The 19,963-nt window shown below is 42.9% G+C and overlaps 1 protein-coding gene across 1 annotated transcript in view; it reads right to left on the bottom strand.

Annotated features, from left to right (window-relative positions):
* CYB5A (cytochrome b5 type A) overlaps positions 1–19,963 on the bottom strand; it is a 148,577-nt gene that overhangs the window by 75,450 nt on the left and 53,164 nt on the right. Inside the window, exon 2 of the mRNA XM_069219438.1 lies at positions 346–474. Within this exon, the coding sequence (XP_069075539.1) occupies positions 346–474 (129 nt within the window). The remainder of the gene's footprint in view (positions 1–345; positions 475–19,963) is intronic.

Below are 19,963 nucleotides of genomic sequence, written 5' to 3'. Positions count from 1 at the left end.
TTTCATACATGCAATGGAGATTTTGGGTAACAGTAATCTGTAGCATGCACAGGAGTCCTGGACGTGGTGGCAAGGATCTAGTCAAAAGAAATTCCCAGCCATCTGAGAAAAATAGCTGCGGAACAAGTAGAGAAAACTACTTAGTGGAACAAAAAAAAAAAAAAAAAAACACAACAGAATGCAGATTTCCGAACTAGGGTGATTTGCCTCATGAGTCTGGTTCTTTTTAACTGACAAACTGCACCAACAGTATTTTTGTTTAGAGAGTGCATCTAGCAGATGAAAAACAAGAGTTTAACTTCAACAGTGACACCACAGAAGTAAACTTTACTAAATTATACTCACCGGATGAACCTCGCCAATTATGAATGATTTGGACATGTTTCTCGCATCTGTAGAATGGCCTATGTCTTCAAACGTCTCCGTGGCATCTCCACCGGCTTGTTCCCGTAGAACCTCCTCACCACCTGGGTGCTAAAGGTTTGACATTGTTAATGATAGCAGCTTGTGCAAACAATGCATTACATCTGACAAAAACTGAGACAAAACAAAAACAATGACTCTCTAAGACATGAGCACCTCAAAGTGATACATTAAGGTGTTTATAGTTAATCTCTACTGAGAGCACCACATTGAGGGGTCAAAAGGTTTAAGGAAAGCTGGAAGGAACATGAAGGTCTTCTGTACTAGTCCCAGGGACAAATGCGGCATGAGATCTGTGTCTTCTTCTACCAGTAGTAACTGAACAGTAGAGCTCTAGTCTTACTTGAACAGATCTTATGACGTCAGACCTTGGACAACGGAGATAGTCTTTGGGTTACAGTTTCTTTTCAGCAAATCTTCGGACAGCAGAGTGTAGTGCCATGGAACATTTGCAAGACAATGTTATGCTCAAATGTTCTAGGAAAGAGTTGCTGGCAGTTCACCTCATTGATGGATTTATGCAATCAATGCACTATTAAATTTTTTATTTTACCTACCTAAAGGTGGTTTTCTCAAAATGGCAGCAAGGAAAAGATCCAGCCCTTTCCATGCAAAGCACAATGGTTGCCATCGGGTTACAACTACATTACTACAATACCAACACAGTTATAGCACCTAAGAACCTTGAAACCGATAACAGTTGTGTGCTTGAAGTAAAGTAAAACCAATATTCTCTGTATCCCTCAGCAACAGCTGATGCCCCTCAAGATACAGTACTCTGATGTGCGGGGTAGCAGAGATGTGTACCTACGGCACAGCTCTACCACCTATGGCCATTCTGACAGCCTGATAGCTTGATAACTATTGTCTCCGCCGTTACTTGTAGGTGCAGCCTTTTGAACATCTGATATCTAAGGAGACACCGATAACACCATAACCCCAAGATTATCTCTGCTGTTTTAGTCATTACCAAGCGTTTAATAACCTGAGGGCAAGGTTACTGCAGCTGCTGCCCGAGGGTTATTGGAACACTGGTAATATTAGGGCCAACAAAAATTAAGCAGCAGCGGAACAACAAATTATGTAGCAGGGGAGACTAAGCACCATGACAAGGCAAATGATGCAGCATTATGTGGCACATTCTGTGGCTACATTAGTTCACTTTTTTGTCATTTTGACATGCATGGATACAAAAGGGATTACAAGTGGAGTGCATTATACAAAGGTTTCTTAAAAAGGAAAGCAAAGACCATTAACCTATCCTTGATCTAACACTGCCCCTTCTCACAAGTCTCCTGCAAAACAAACCTGGGCAAAACAAAAGCACCCAAATTTGCTCTTTAGCTAAACCTCACCAAAGGGTGCATCAAATGTATTGAGTGTTTCACATGGTTCTCCCATTACCTCTTTGAGTCAGAATGAACCGTATTAGCTATTGAAACTGCAAAAGAAATAGATCGTTCATGGTTTGTGGCAGGATGACCAGATGCCCTTAACCATTTATTATTATTCTTCTGTGGTGGACAGAGAACCAGTGAAATTTTGCAGATTTGGTTAACCATTTATTTTTACACACCATAAAAGGAAAAAGTGCCCAGCACCACTTCTAACTCCATGAGTAAAAAAGTTTGTTTTAGAAGTGTGCAAACATAAGTTTTTTGATGATCAGTGAAGGATTATTGCTGTACTCAGCAGAAAACAAGCCTACAAATGTGCACATTCAATGTAACAAAAGCTGTATTTCTTTTATTCTGGTTTTCAGTTTGAGTTTCACATTGTCCACAATTGGTATTTACAAGAAAGGGTCTCTTTCTATTACGAAAGCGCCTTGCAGTACAGTATGTTCATTTTATTTGGCTATGCAAGTGTCTCGGTAGGAGACAGAATAAACCCCCAAGACAGCAAACCTTAAAAAGAAACATAAAATGTTGGGATTTTTCTGTTCTCTAGCACCCTCTTGCAAAAGCCGCTACTCTGAAAACAGGGTCTTTGTTGTACCATAAATTTGCACGTATTATCAAACTAAGGGCCAGATGTACAAAAAGTAGGAATTGCGATTTCCAAAACTTAACTTCTAATTAACGATTCCTAGTGGGTCGCAGATTGAGGTAACTCAGGAAGATTAAAGAGATAGGTTGCAATCTGCGACCCATTAGTAATTGCAGCCATCACATTGATGGTGGCCTGCTGAGGTCAGCTGACCACAATGTCTGCGATTGCAGCATGGTTAAAATGTCTCCAAAAAAAAGAGTGCGGTCAACGCGGTTCGCTTTATATCGGGTTTTTTTCACCATGCTGCGTAGCAGCCAGGCAGCTGTACAAAATAGCAAAGAAAACATTTGAAATCTCTCTACTAATTTGGATTTGTAATGTTTTTAAGCCATGTTGTACAGCTGTTTTTTTTTTTTAAACACGTTAAGTTATGGTGCACAGAAGGTCGGCTTCTGTGCAACATTGACAAAAATATTGATAAAGCTAATAGGTCTCACGCAGTCACAGGGCAGAGCAAATGGTGGCACCGCACCTAGCAGTGAGTTCGAAGGATGCAGTCTTTTAAACACTTTTAGAAGTATAAAAGCACCTTCCTCAAAGTCCTTGTATGTCTAGCAATGCTGACAATTATAATGTCACAATAACGTTGGTGATTAGTCTATCTGTTGGCAAGAGAACCCAGTTATGTCAAATGTTAGTTGCGAGAGACTCAATATGCCTGTTACAAAGAACATGTGCTATGCAGATCCCACAAGTGTAGGTTATGTAGATACCTCAGTGGGTTACTGCTTTTGTGACAGATCCCCCTAATATAGCACAGTGATCTATGAACAGTCAAAGAGTGGCACGCAAAGTGCAAGGTCTATGTTAGAATTTTTTTTTGTCCGCAGCCTTTTATTATCCTCACGTTAGTAAAAAAGTTTGGTTAGAAATAGATTATCATCAATAAAGGCATTCCCCAAACACTTACTTTTGAAATCCAGTCATTGCTTCTTGCAACCAAGCGCCAAGTGCCTACCAGTGTGGATGAAAATGAGGACTACATGGTATACGAGCCACCAGTTTTTGTAACATTTCTTAAACCATGTTTTACACAATTACGATTCATTGTCTCTGAATAATGTGTGGGTGATGTAAAGTACAATCTGCACTGCACCGATATGAACAGGGCTATTAGAAAAATGAAAAACATGCGAGAAAAAGAATCTGTTGGACAGCTGTAGTCAGACAACCAGTGGAGGTCATGGGGGGGGGTGGGGGGGAGGTGGTGGAGAAGGAGTGTGCGCCAACAAAGACTGTTGCACCAGACACCAGCAGTACTAAAGCCAGCTATGGTGGTACGTCGTTGTTTCAGCGTAACATGTTCACCAATTTCATTGTTGACAAAACATGCACCATCAAATACTATAACAAAAATGTTTTGACATAGGCAGGATGTTTAAGGCTATAGTGTAAATAATGTAATGGGTTTCCAGGCTCCAGTTTGCAGTTGTCAGGAAAGCAGTAATCTGTGGTGTCTAGGTTTTTATGACAAGTTGCTACTGCACGTGTTTCACATACTGAGGCTCATTATGTGTAGTTGTGTAGGTTCCACATTTTGGCTTGCTAATGTGTCTTATTATTAAATGGGGCCGATACTATGACTTGCGGACTGTAAGCAGAAAGTTTGTTAGGCATTCACTAGAAGATCACATTCAGAAAAAGCCAACTGTGCTTTGATAGGAGAACATCTACATGAAAATTGGTTTAGCACCGCCACAGAATGTGCATGCTCCTCTGCTCTCAAAGGGCTGTTTTAAGGGTTGTGTTATAGCCTTGTAAACTAGAGCCTAGGAGGGATACGAGCGGGCTCCATCGGGAGAGTAATCTGTGTTCCTCTTACTTTTAAATAAACGCTCTTGCTTTGAAGTCACAGAAAGAAAAGTAAACACTAAGCTCCCATCAGAAGACTGAGCCGGACATTTGACCTTTGTGTTAAAATGCACAGCAAATGTGACAAGATAAGAACAAGATTTAAAGGCCGGTTTACATAAAGTGAGATATCGGAAGCATAAAGTAAACAAGGTTTGGCCACCAGAAGGGATAAACTCAAGCTGGACAGCCTAATAGAATTAGTGCCAGCAAAGAGAAAGCACGGAAATAGTTACAAACCACAAAGCCAATGTTATGCAATGGGTGGAATGCACTCCCATGGAAGCTTTGCAAATGTTCCCAAGATGTCTTCAGCATAACAGACAGGTGTGCTGGTCAGGTAGCTTTTGACCTAAAAAGCACTTTTTTTTTTTTGGTCAAGCATGCAAGCACTTTTACGTGTTGTGATCTATCTATGGGATTTTAACCAAGCCCACCGCACGCCCTTCACCATTCCTCGTTCATGGGCTTGTCTTTCAAAAATCCTTTGATATCATTGGTAAATGCTTTATGTTTGCCCCTTCTTGGGGCAGTTTTGTTACCGCCTTGGCCATCTAACCTTTTACATGGATAATTGCACGTTTGCCGATACATTTGACTACGAGCCAACTACTTTTTTCGCGCTCACACTCATGGTCGCCATGGCACTTTGAACTGTTTTGCTTCTGTCAACTGTTTTACTTTTCTTACCACATAAATTGCAAATGAAAAGTCCAGTTAGGAATTTACAACACTAATAGCTCTAGCTTGTGCAAAGGCGAGACCCATTGTATCGCAAATACTTATTTTTATTATGTTTTAAATGCAGCCTGATTTCCTTAGAGGAAATTGGTATATATTATAAAAAAAGAAATAACCTTTCAAGTTAAGTCTCATTTTAAGATTCACTTTTAAGTTTCATTTTTTTTTAAGAGCAGGCAGTGCCCGTTGGACCACTGCCTGCTCTTAAAAAAATATATTTGTTGAAACCTTCAAAGGGGAAGTGACCTCTTTCTATTTACAAATGGTTACCACCTCCTCTGAGGTGTCTGAGAAAAAAAACAAAACAAAAAAAAAATTTAAAAAAATGAAAACGTAATCAAAATAATTTACAAAAAAATAATCATAATCATAATAGTTTTGCAACCTTAATTCTGTCACAAAATGTTCACACATACCACTGCGATTCTGTATTTAGAAGTGAAGCTCTTAACACGTCCCATCCAGTTGTGATTTTCCTGCTTGGGTTCCTTTATTGGAGTGGGTGGACATATCACCTATGTTCGACAAATCTCTAGCAGTTAAGAACTGCAAACAGGTACCATCTGTGTTTAGTCTCCCAAACCTTGACATACATCCTTTACAGTCATCTTGGCTGACTCATCTGGAGGGTGGCTTGCATTTTGTTTTACTAATAGAACCTTCAGGATGGAAACAATAATATCTTGAGTGTGATCAGAATTTTTTATGGAGTTTGAGGAGTTCCAGAATAGACAAACGAATTATTTTGAGGCACTCAAAGAATTCAGAAAGGCCTAGGTGTTGGGCTGGAGGGCAATTGGAAAAGTTCCCTGCACAGACCAAATCTGGGGTTTCTGAAGAACTTATATCCTGAAAGGAAGTGGTCCGAGGGAGTACTACTAAAAAAGTTTTAGCATAGGGGAACCAGGATTAGATTGAGCTACTACGGGCGTTCTGCCATAATTTCAGCTTGCTTGGCCCTACTCAAGAGGGGGAGGCAGAGACAACAAGTAAATCCATCCCCCTAACCTCCCCCCCCCATTAAGTAGTGCCCGCATCCATCATATGATTTAAGTCAATACCCTGGACGGAACCTTGGGAGATATTGTTGGTACTGAGAACATTTCCCGCCTTGTCCACCGATTTTCTCACATGGGTCCTTTTGAAGGAATGGAAAAATAGAGTTCGAACTTTTTTGCATTCAGATGCTGCACACCCTTATTTAAGGGGTTCGATTTAATTTTTTTACAGGCACGACTCAGAAATGACCTGCTCCTTCTCAAGCGTTTAGAAGGCATTTTCTTTTTATTCTGATCCTTTTACTCCTTTTTTCAACTTTATTCCTGAAGGTGATGGCAGGAAAGCTTGCAATTCACAGACAATTGCCCAGGGTAGTTTTCCAACCCATCATTCTTTTGCCGACCTGACCACTCAGTATGGATCCAGCATTATGCAATCAAGCTACACTCGCCTCAAAAACCACAATAAGGAGAAACGGGTCTTGTGTTCCGACTCGGGTGGGAGTCAAAAGAACAATGAGCTGGAATGCTACCCTGAGCAATTGCCAGTGATTAGATTTATTGCAGGCATCATCCCATTACCTTGTGTGTGCGTTTCAAATAAGAGGTATGCCAGGATGGAAAAGAAACAAGCATTTTCAATGCAACGGGTCTCGCATTTGTTCGAGTTAGAGGTATTAGCGTTGTAAAAAAATAAAAAAATAAAAATAAAATAAAAGCAGCGCAATCGCGCTATGTGAAATGCAGCGCAATCGCGCTGCGTGGAAAATACACAGATAAAAGTAGTCTGGACTTCTGGCTGAAAACATCGAGCCTCGTCTGTTTTTGGTACTTTACCTGTGCTGTGTAGGTGGGCTAAACACCGGAAAAGGCAGGACGTATGCATGCCTTTCACAAATGAAAGCAAGCGGATTTTAAAAGGCAAGCCCACGAACCAATGTAAGTGACTGACGTGGCATGGATGTGGTTTGAAGCCCAAAGAGAGATTACAGAATGGATGGAGCACTTTGTGCTCGCCCATAAAAATGACACTCTAGCCTTAGTCCACCACACGTAGTCTTCCTGCCTGGATACTCACTCCCAAGACTCTTAAGTAAGCAGCACCTCACGCAGTAGTACAACCAGCAAGAGACAAACAAGAAATGTTTCAAAATACAGAAGACAAACTGTTTACACAGAGATATTTAACTTTTACGTTAAATGTTTTACAATTTACACTACAGTTTCACAATCAACATTTTTCAACTGCAGATTCTAAAACGCTGCTTGCCAAGGCTTTTATAATAGGATTATTCTGCACCGCCCCTTTTGAAAACATGCTCTGCCTCAGTGACTCAGCAAAGATAGGGAGAAAAAACAAATAGTGCTTAAAAGCAAACTTAAGACATATGCAATACTTTCGTGCTGCTCTCGAACTAGTTAAGTCCTTGAGTTTTATCCGTGTTCACTGTCCTTGCTGCAAAGGTCTAGGGAGGCAGGAGGCATGATCAAGGAAAATATAAAAATATTTAAAAACAGGCATGTGAGCCAAAGAGAATTGCGAACATCTGCCCGGAAAGAAGGCAGAGTAGCTCACTTCAAAATTTAAAAGAGCTTCTACATTCAGGGAGTACCAGGGGTCAACTAACAAATAGACCTATAGGGGACAGATGTTCTCCACAACCCCAACATAGACCTCAACTCAGCTTTTATCACATGAACGCGCTGCCTCTAAGTCTAAGAGATCATCTACAAAGCTCAAACTACTTTGCAAAAATTCTAATTAATGGAAGCGATTAAATTATCACGTATTCTACTAATCAATTGTTTGTTGTGCCCTCTTAAAACACCCTGAAACAGGAGACGGCCCACTGAGACTGCAAACAAGTCTGCATTGCTATACCCCACCTGTTGGAGTTTGTAAATATTCTAATCTGCATTTCCGCAAAGACCTTCAGATGCTTTTGAAACAATTTTCGTACAGTCGTAGTTCGAAAGCTCCGTGTACAGCACTGGTTCCCATAAAGACCATTAAAGGGTGTCTGTAGCACTGTGCACAAAAAGTGTAGCACAGTAGGTAACCAAATCGGTATACGGAGACTTCCTTAGGCATTTGTACACAGAAAATACTTTCTGTTCGCTATAGGTCTCAAATCCAGTTTCTAGCTGCTTAGAACAACCGACTTGTTTACTGTAACCTGCACAGATACTTTACACACAAGACAAGGAAGACCAAAAAATTGAAAAAAGGATAAAAAAAAAAAAAAAGCTAAAGAGAAAAAAAAAAAAGCATTGCCATAATAAATTATTGGCCCACCACTCTTGGCATTAATGTGCACTTCTTTTTTTTGTTGGTGTCGTAGTTTGGACTCTTGCTCTGGGCAAGACTGCTGGTTTAAGGATGACAGTACTTTTGTTTGTAGGCGACTGTGCCTTTCCTACACCAAGTTGCAACTGTTAGCCCAACCTTACCGGCTCACTAGCAGCACCTCACCAGAAACATAACAGTAAAAGGTGATTTATGGCAGCCGTTTACGCATGGACTCAAAAATAAAACATCTCAGGGAATGTCGTGGTTAAACGGAGATTACCCTTTTCTCACAGATATATTATGTCTCATACAAACACAGGCAATGACACAGATGCAGTAAAGTTAGAATAGCTTTTTATTTAACATAACTGCAATTTGCGATAAGTTGCATGGACTGCAATGATTAGGATAATGAATATAGCAAGTAACAGTATTGTGAAGACAAGAGTCATTGTTACGAAGACACCCACCATTTTGCAATACATAGAAAAGATATATGAGATGTAAGATTCTCTACTATCCTAATAAAAAGGCCTAACCTCCTACCTAAGGGAGAGCTGGGTTCGTTAAACCTAATCTGCCAATGGCGTGTCCATGAGAGGAGCCCCCAACCCTCGGTACCTTGGAATGAGGTCTCTATCTCAGACTCCACAGGGACACGAAGACTGGGCCAGCGTCAAACCGACTGTAGCAGCGGTATCAGCGATGGTGGCGATGCCCTCTGGTCGGAATCCCTCCGATTATCTGTCTAAAGTGTGATGTATTTATACAGATCTACAAGGTTCCCTGACATAGGTGTATTCCTAAACAATAGATAACAGGCATGCTTGGGACGGCAATTAATATCAACAATCCCTCGAAAGTATAGAGAGGGAAAATCCCTAAGTGTGAACACCCACTGTTTGTTTTTCTTTGGTGCTTGATCTTGACGCCTTGGCGCGGTGACACTGATAATGTAACTCATAACAAGTGGCCTAACTATAAACAAGGCAGCCATCTTAGAAGAAATAAATAATTAAATGGGCTAAGACAGAGCAAGCTAAGTAGGTTAAAAGTCACTAGGTGACGGGGGCACAAGTCTACAAGCCAGAGGCTAAGCTAACTCCTTCTATCCCATTAAAACAAACTAGGATTCACTACATTGGTAGGTATGCACGTATGATGAGCAAAATGCTTTTGCTTACGATGCAAAGGAGCCAAGAACTTAACCTGAGTTTATCTCCTGCACCATGAGGTACGCTGTGGTGGGTAGTAGCAAAATTAGACTGACAGTTGAGCAAACCAACATGAAGAGGGCACTTGTGTGTAAATACGTATGCATTTTTTTTACCCATGTATTCTTTAAAAAAAAAAAAAAAAAAATATTAACGTTGTCTTGAATACAGATCTAAACAAGAGGTGTCTGAGGTTTATAATGGGGTTTTCAAATCTGCTACACAGGACAAAACAAACCCCCCATCAATGTGTTCATTTGGACTGTGATAAGCTGTGTAATGCAGTGTCACATTAGTAACAATGAGGGCTGATATGTACTGCAATTTATTCTTTGGTTTGCTAACCTATATTTTATTAGCATTACTGACCCTTTTCTAATAAACTTAACTAGCAAACGTATTGCTCCAAGCGCATTCCTGCAAATCAGTGTAAATATAGAAATGTTTCCATGAATTTCCCAGGATTTTTTTTTAAACATTCCCATTAAGCATTAATTATATCACAGGACTGGTGTTCTTGTTATGTTCTCTACCAACTTTACTTCACCCACAAGCAAAGAGAGCACCACAACAAGTCTGTGCACATCACTCACCTGGCCAACAAAAAGTCTCATTACTAATCCTAGTTACCGGTTTAGCAAGATGCCATCCCCCGAGTACAGCTTGTTCTTGGGAAAACAATTTAGCAAACAAGAGTAAGTTTACCACCACTCTCAATAACAGTTAGAAACTTCGTTAGACACCGCTCTTGGTGGCCATGTTAACGGAAGAATGTAAAAAAATATAGCTGAAATGAGGCTGTGTTTGCATCCTTAGCAGAGTATAGAAACCAGTGCTTTAAATGGGCCGGTATTCACCGGTACGGAGTACCAGCACTTTTTTATTTGGAGAGGAAAAGAACCCACACTTCAAGAAAAAAGTAATACTTTTCATTGTTGAGTACCTGCACTTCTCAGAAACAAGTAGGTACTCAGGTACATTTCAAGCACCGATATTAGTATCTCTGAATAACCCTGGATTGAGATTTATGGTTACTAACACTGACTGCTGGCCATACTGAAAGTTGTAAATAAAGAAAAATACACTGTTCCATTTGATTATTTACGTATTCATTGGGAGGTCTTACACTGGACCATTAACCCTCCCCATCCCTCTGTTTTCTTGACATACTGAAAGTTGAGCAGGCGGGGCAAGATAACAAAGGTGAGGGGGTGGACGGGCCAATTGGTATTTGTTTGTATTCATGCTTTTATATGTTGCTTTCTTTTGCCAGCAAATAAATGTCCGTCAACTGCAAAGAAGTTCGTTAAGTGAACCAACACCATTTGGAACCAATCCGCACAATGCGTAAGGAAACGCTACACAAACTGATTGCGAGCCAGTAATGTGTATAGGCATGCCCCCCGCCACCCCGCCCCAAAGTAAACAAAACACTTAATACACAAGAGCAGCGGGGCGGAGTGCCCCAGAGGTAAATTGCATACGATCTTAAAATCGAGCTCCCACAATCAAACTGCGTTTAAATACCCTCGCCTTCTTCAGTAGAGAATAACATTAACAATACCGTCCTGATCCGCCACTAAAATCACAAGAAAATGAACGTTTGCCTGCAAATAACAAGCCATGTAAAGTACAAGGTAATCCCGTATAAACAAAACGGGATTTATGAAGATTAGTGGCCCAGTAATATGATCTAGTCTTGAACTGTGAAGCAAGAGATGACATATCAACGCTCAAGGCTACTACATATCGGATGGCGGCGAGGCCACCAGCCATCAGAGCCAGAGTGTGACGCAAAAGAAAACCCAATAACGGGCGCCAATGTGCGAAATGTTACAGCCTCCGCAGCAAGGCATAGGACACAGCTGAGTTAAGAGTGGACATGTTGTCCATGTACCCATAATCTGTACAATCACCAATTCCTCGTTCCAAATGTGCAAGCGTGCCTAAAGTTGGCATTTAAAACACATTTCTCTTCGTCATGTGTCATTTTTTTCCCCAGCAGCTTTTAAAAATATTAACCAAACTGCGGCATAATGCGTGGAGGGCGAGAGGGAGAGAGAGAGAGAGAGACTCTTCTGGGGAGCACTACTTGATCCGGGACCCTCTTCCCCACTGAATCATTATTGCAATCTGGGGACCCTTTTTAAGTCATCAATGGAAGCCAGGGAGCGTTGATTAATCATTATCGATGAACTGAACATCAAAACAAACACAAGCATTTATCAAACAAATGCACAAATGACAAAATGTCATTCCATTCACACACAAAAAATAAAAATAAAACATTTTAAGGGGAAGGTTGAAGCTTTTCTATATTCATCTAAGGCCACCCACCGTCCATACTATATTCTGTCTGAGGCACTTTCACTGCTCCCACAAATCGACCTGAGGAAACAGACAACTTTTAGCCTCCAATTTCAACATTCCTTCACATTTACCGAACGTTTTCAAAGTATTCAATTTGCTTAGTATTTATTTGCACTTTTAAATCTATTATTATTTAATTTTGAGCTCTGTGTACCTCCTTTGTACGTGTTGCAGATCCTCAGGAATCCCAGGACCCAAAGTTTAGAACTGGATGAGCTGCTGGTGATCCTGAATCATCCAGGAAGACTTGGAGCTCACGCTGGACTTTGTGTAAATAAGTAATGTGTTTCACCTGCATTCCAGACAACAGGGGGTTACTGGCGATCTGCCCTTGCTCCCTTTAACTTGGAGCCTGAGATCCTTCAGGTATCTGGGAATCCTGGAGTTCCACGAGGATAAGGACACTGTTGAAGGTTATCTTGGGACGACGTTTATTTCTTCAAAGGAATCCGTGCGTTTGTGTGTAAAGTTCCCGTCTCAGAAAGTGGTAGATTGGTCCTTTCCAAGTCAATGCTGGTGGTCAGATTTCATTGCCAAGGCGCATGTTGTACTGCTCAGTCAAATTTTTAAAGATTGTAATAGATTACTATTGGTCTTGATCTGGGGGATTAAAAATAGCAGAGATGTACTACACAAGTTACAATTGCCGGCTCTGGAGAGGGTTCAGCTGCCCCAGACTATGATGCCCTTCACTGCACGCTCACTCATGCTCAGATTGGTAAGAAGGTAACTGCCATTTACCACTACTTGCTGTTGCTTGAGAGCTGGGTGGGAGACCTAGGTAGACCGCTGACACCTAAGGAGAGGGTGATGATGCTGAATATCCCTTAACAGTATAAAGAAATGCTCAATTTAACTTTATTCAATTTAGAGTGTTACACAGAGCATACCTCACTCCCATCAGGTTACGTAACATATACCCCAGCACAGATGAATGCCCATGAAATTATCTACCGGAAGCTGAAGTCACTCCCATGTTTTGGTGTTGTCCCAACATTGCTACTTTCTTTGAGTGTGTCTGCACCCAGATTCGAGCGTTAACTGGGAAGAATTACCCCCTTTCATTGGAGGCTAATGTCTTGGGACTTATTCATCGAACAAAGTCTTCCAGGATGAAAGACAGATTTGATGATTTGGCAAGGCTGTTGACCTAAGGGCAGATAGTAATGGAATAGAACTTTGCGGAGGCAGGATATTGTTCACAAGAAGGACAGCTGTAAAGAAGCTGAGGCATAAACTGAAGCCATCCGTTTAAAAATAAAAAAAGGGAGGGTGAGCAAGAAGCATCAAGATGGTAGAAAAGCCCCATGTATAATGCAGTAAAAAAAAAAAAAAAGAAGAAGAAGGACTCAAAGCGCCAGAGGTAATATTACATTGATTGAGAATCCTTCAACCCATTTCAGGTATTAATGACTAGAAACCAATGGTAAGCTTCTAGACAGACTGCTTTGATGGCTGGGTTCTGTAATTGGGCTAGAGGAAGAAACCTAGTGCTAAGTTCCACAGGACCAAAAGCTTTGTGACCCAGGTGCCACCTCTTCCACTGGTACTAATGCTGCATTCCTGAATCAGCACAGGCAGACACGCTAGTCGCAGACCTTGATGTCAGCTGGGCAAGGGAAGATATCACCATTCCCGCTTGGTTGACTGTGCCGAGTGCATGCTATCAAGGAGAGAATGTACTTAAGTGTACCTGGTGCTAAGTTTTAGGTTCAAAAGTATGGCTACACCCCAGGACAAAAGTAGTCGTTACCCTCACACCACAATCTGAGCTTTGTAACTTATTGTCCCAGACTACTGAAAAATTTCCCATAATTTCCAATGTACAAATATGATTGCCAAAGGAGAAAGAGATTTTATAAAACATTGGAAAGATTCTCTCAGGGTAGGCCACCAGCATGTAGTGTAAACTGTTTCACATAAACACACCTTATTGAAAATGAGCTATAATGATAGATGAAATCTACACCTCAACGGTGCACAGTCAGTAGCTCAGGTTGGAGCACTAATCAGGCCTGGTTTAATCAATTGTTAGCTTTAATTCTACATCAATAATTTAGCGAATTTCTGAGCTCCCAAGTTTAGCGATTAAGGTAAGTGGTTTGCAGAGAGATCAAATGATTTGCCTATGATCAAACTCCGTAATCAATTGTTGAGGTAGAATTAAAACCCTGGTCAACTGAAGTTATGGACATCTTGTTAGTCCCTAAATCACATCTACTCCTTCTAGAAGCTTGCAGGCCCTTAGGGCAAATACAAGTCTTCCCAAGACACAGGTCATTCCGGAAGACCAAAAGGGATGGGGCAGATCAGTTCATGTATGTTTAACTAACTCGTCTAACTGTGCCTCCAGCCCTACCAGGATTTTTTTCATTTTTTTCATATGGTCAAAATCTACTCAGTGAAACTTTCTTCTCATCACACCATGGGTCCACCGATTGAAGCAGTATCATTTTCCTGCTTTTACCAACACAAGTTCCTAACTTAAGAAGAATGGTGCAATGCCTTATCCCTCTTGGCGATTCTTCGCCAGCAGCTCCAGATCAGACTATGGTAACAGCCTGCTTTTTTGTTCTCCCAAATATCTTACCAATGAGGCAGCCAAGCTTATACATGCAGCCTACATTTTTTAGCATTCTAGTTCTCAGTGTACTCGATTGGCTCGCTGTTTACGCCTGCATGTTCTTTAGCTTTAAACAATTTGTACCACAAAATGGATAGATGCAGTCATATCGGGCATTTCTCAACATGATCCAGTGGCTTAACTGCGTGGGTGATAGTTGGTCTTCGAGATTTTAAAGTCTACCTACCACTGTAAAAACAAGTGGCCTATAATAATAATTAGGTAGTATAATTCCCTCCATCTGTGAAACCTCAACCTCTCTTTTGGGTGTATAGGGTCTATTGCATCCCATGTCTTCATGGCTGTACAAAGCATACAGTTTAACTATGCATTGATAGGTCTTGTCTGCGTTGGCAACCGAAGGACATCCCAACGTTGCCTGCTCTCTACTGTTCTGCCCGTAACTCCTACTTCTTTTTGGTTTCTATTATGGTCCAAGCCTGGAGAACCCACAGCTGAGCTGCTTAGTAGTATCTCCATAGATCAGGAAAAGACAGCCTATCCCCCAGACCCAGGGGCCATCAGAAATAATCTAGCTATTGTTGGCCTTTCCCCTTTCCATATGATAGTTTCTAGTTGTAGTTGCAAGGTCTGTAAGGCTGCTTTCTGTAGTGTATGTGATAGCCTGAAACAGGTGGAGAAGTCTTGGTAAAATATTAATGTTGATGACGGCAATTCGCCTCAACCACGATAAAGGCAGTACATTGCTTCTATCAAGGTCTCTTGTTAGATCTTTCCTTAGCCCTTCCCAATAACTCGCACCTTGTAAAACAGCGAGGGAATAATTCTGATACCTACGTTTTTTATGAGAAAGATAACCCTTATAAATTAAAACCCATCATTTAATCCAGACACCTCCTTTGGCAGTAAATTCAAAGAATGTATATCAAACTTCTCCTTATTAACTTCAAGCCCAGACACTCATTCAAAAGCATTCCTAGTTGCTGGTTACATTTGCCAATTACTGCTTGGGTTTAGTTAAAATTACTAAAACATAATTCGCAAAAAGGCATAATTTATCAATTCCACAGACATCCAATTATGCTCGTAATATTGCTTCCAATGGTTATACTGACAGAGTGAACAGGAGGGGCGACAGCGAGCACAACTGTCTGGTCAGTCTTTGTAATGTCTCACCCTTCGATTTACCCCATTATTAAAAATGGTGTGTGCAGTAAGGGCATTGTAATTGGCCTTTATCCACCAATGCATCTGCACACCAAATCCAAAAACATGATCAAAAGCTTTTTCTACATCTAACATGAATAAAACAAGCAAGATAATTTTCTTGGTAATCATCTTTGTCAAATATGCAACCCTTTTAAAACAGTCATGAGTCTGTCTGCATTCAAAAACGGCCGACTGGTCTGCATCAATAAGCCTATGCAGGTATTTATCCAGTCCGTTTATAAGGACATTTGTAAATATGTTTTGCCAACTAGATTCAATAGTGCGATTGGGCAGTAAGATTTGCACTCCTTGGGGACACTAGAGGGCACCAAACTTTATGGGTGCATAACTTTTTGCTTCGAACCTGGAGCTCAACATCCATCTAAAATATCCGTTATTTTCAAGCATTAGCAGACAAACCACACGAGATATGGCATCCTAGGGGCAGAGATTGCGGTGATTTAAGCCAGAGTGGTCAGACCAGACACCACGCTTGGACATGGAGGAAGGCCGGCATGAGTGGCCTGGGCTTGGTAGCACCAGAACAGCAATGGCAAAATAAATGACAGAAAGGCCTCCTGTAAGTATCCTGTGCTGCTTGTGGGCCTGGTGCTGTCCATTTGACAGTAGGAAGGAGTGCGCCGGCGCTGCAGAGCCTATTGCTCAAGCGGAAGCTGCTCAGCCCGTGGAGTTGAGCCTCCTCACCCGGTCTGGACTACTGCATCATGCCAGCAGAGACCAATGATTTGTACTGGTAGAGCTCTTGGCCCATCACAGGGCACCGCGGGCATTTGGGGTGAGGGGCAGACGGTGGCCCAAGAGTTGCAGACATGGCAGTCAAGGCACTATAGTGCACTGCAATACTTGAGACAGCAGAAGACTGCACAAGCGAGCGTGTCCCGACACCTTTCTGGTGAGGTCCCAGTCATTGCTTGCCCTCATATTACATAAGCAGACACCATGCTCAATGCCTACATTATCCCCAGTAGCAGCCATGCTCATACTGCACTGGCTCATATTTTGCTACCACAGCCATTGCTTTTGAAGAGGTAAACAACAGGATTGAGGTCTCTGTAGGAACACCGTAAAGGAATAAGTATTGTATTACGAACTTTAGCAAGTCCCAGACTAGCCTAAGATTCATATGATGCAGCTCCCACTGCCACTGCGATTACAAGCAGCACCTCGTGACCGAGGGGCTGAGCAGGAATTTCTAACCAGTAATGTCTTGACTGGAATAGGGAGGGGGCCATACGCGTCCTGAAAATCTCATTACACTCTGTGTTCCCTTTACCATTCAAAGATGGGGAAATCTGATTGGGGACAATCCAAACGCGAGTTTGATACAAGAAATGTTTTTTTGGGGGGGGGAAAAAAAAAAAAATACTCTGAGCCTATCCCACTGCCAAATTCACAAGTGGACACACAGATGGCAGCAGACGCACAAGGACACAATGACTTGGACATGACTTGAAAACCCTGCTCATCGTGATGAGCGATAGTCTAGTGATCCGCTGAATAATCACCTCAACACCAGGAAGAATGCCTAACAGATACAGTAGATGGTGCTAGCTAGTATTCCAACCCAGATTCAGCATTGATAAAACTCAAAAACGAAGATCTGGAAGCCCACTTGCAGAGAAGGAACATAATTATGGGTAGTCCCGAATCAGTACATATGAAGAGAGTCGAGGGTTATGTTGAGTCTATATTGTTGGACACTTTTGGCAAACAAAGTTTCTCTGTGGTATTCATAATTGAACAAGCTCACAGTGCGCTGGCACCCAGGCCGTCCCTGGAGCACTTCTGCTGCCCTTTATTGCCAAGCTACTTGATTACAGAGACAGGGATAATGTACTCCGCCTAGCTAGGAGGCGGGGATAGTTAGTGGCTAACCATGAATTTAAATTACTAATCTATCCTTGACATCACGTGCTTACATAGGAACATGACAGAGGAACAGGACAAAAACACTTACACACCTACCACATCTCCACATAGACTTCCTGTCACAGTACAGGCTGAAGTTGCTCCAATGGAACGGGTGGAGGGTAAATGACCAGCGAAAGGTTCGCCATGTCCTGGCATACTTCAAAACACACAATGGACATTGCTCTTATAGAAGAGACCCACCTAGCCAGTGCGCTAAATGCTGGAGCACACATAGCTTTATTTCATTGTACTCAACCTACTTTAGGAGGGTAGCTATATTGATCAAGCTGAGTGTACCCTTTCACCCCATACACTATGAGACAGACACTCAAGAGAGGTTCACGTATATACAAGGTCTTCTTGGAGGCACACGTTACGCTCCTGAATATTTACAGACCTAACCACAATGACCCTACTTTCTCCACAACTGCAACCACCTCCCAGACACTCAATTCCACACATTGAACTCTGGGCAGAAGATATCAACTTGGTTCCAATCCTCAAACAGACTGCACACACACAGACCCCTAATGTCAGAATGAGGCCAGACAGGAGTTGAAGGCTATAATGAGACAAATACACAGACCCATATATACATAGATCATACACTTACCCCACAAACCCTGGAATATTCAATTCACTCTGCAGTACACACCTCACACTGATTGGATTATTGGTTGGCACCAGGGATGAAGTGGGATGGACTGAAACTGAAATATCACCCTAGAACCTTGGCAGATCACTCACCAGTGCTTCTAGATGAACTTTTTGACTCGGCGTTTCGCTCTGAAATTCAAGAGGCTAATAATAAATACCTCAATGATAATAAAGGATGAGTTTCAACCTATGCTACCCTGGAGGAGGCATTTAAGGTTGTTACCTCCTGGGGGAGGGGTGGTGGGGGGGGGGGGGGGGGGGAATGCATCGCTAAAAGTTGTGGTATTGTAGATCATTCAGAGGGGCCCTTACTAAACTTGAACATGACATCGCTAGACTAGGGCGAGTATACTTGTCAGACGGCACTCAGATCTTACTAAGAGAAAAGTCAACCTAAAACACCTGGAGTTTCAGGAAGCTGCTGAACGTAAAATCAGATCTCTTAGGAAATACTATGGCCCTCATTCTGACCCTGGCGGTCGGCGGAGAGACGGCGGTCGGACCGCGAACAGACCGGCGGTATTAAAAATGGCATTCTGACCGCGGCGGTCCCCGCCGCGACCGACCGCCACTTCTCCACTCCGACCGCCGCGGCGGTCATGACCGCGGGGCTGGAGTTTGCGCACTCCGGCCCGGCGGTCGTCCCAAGACCGCCAAGGGTATTATGACCCTGCCTACCGCCGCGGTTTCTTGCGGGCGGGAACCGCCGTGCGAACCATGGCGGTAAGCACTATCGGGGCCAGGGAATTCCTTCCCTGGCACTGATAGGGGTCTCCCCCACCCCCCACTACCCACCCGAGTCCTCCCCCCACACCCTCCACCCCCCTGCCACCCCCCAGAGGTGGTACGAACCCCCTCCCCACCCCGACATGCACATACATGCACCCCGACATGCACACACCCCCAACATGCACATATACACACCCCCTACACACACATACACAACGGGGACACATACCCGCACACATACATGCCGACATGCACACCCGCCGAACTAAACACATTGCCCATAGGCACAGCAGCACTCCCCGCCCGCATGCACGCACTCACACACCCCCTCTACACACTCACACGCACACCCCCATGCACGGACACATCACACAACACCCCCCCACCTCCTCCCCTCACGGACGATCAACTTACCTTGTGCGTTGGTCCTCCGGGAGGTGACAGGAGCCATGGGGAGGTGACCGCCAACAGAAGACCGCCAACAGAAGACCGCCACACAGAAATGTGGGTCGTAATTCTGTGGGCGGTGTTCTGCTGGCGTGGCGGTGGAGGTTGACCAGTCTCCACTTTCCCGCCGACCGCCAGTGTGGCTGCTGGCGGTTTTCCGGCGGAACGCTCCCAGCGGTCAGAATGCGCACAGCGGCATACCGCCGCGGTCGGCGGTCTTCACAGCGGCGGTAACTCGGCGGTCTTGCGAAAAGACCGCCAAGGTCAGAATGAGGGCCTATGTATTTAGTAAACATGGAGAGGTCTGGATGTATTCTAGCCAGGCTGATTACACCTCCCAGGCCAGTCTCATACAATACAGTACAAGAGTTAAGAGCAGGGATTAAATACTTGAGGAATGGTGCAGCACCTTGCTGGGATGGCCTCCTGGCGGTGTTCTTACAAAGAGTACGCCCAGAAACTGGCA

Source organism: Pleurodeles waltl, chromosome 2_2 (genome assembly GCF_031143425.1).
Source record: "Pleurodeles waltl isolate 20211129_DDA chromosome 2_2, aPleWal1.hap1.20221129, whole genome shotgun sequence".
Lineage (NCBI taxonomy): Eukaryota > Metazoa > Chordata > Amphibia > Caudata > Salamandridae > Pleurodeles > Pleurodeles waltl.
Note: the sequence above shows the minus strand (reverse complement) of the source record. Positions and strands in the feature narration are given on the sequence as shown.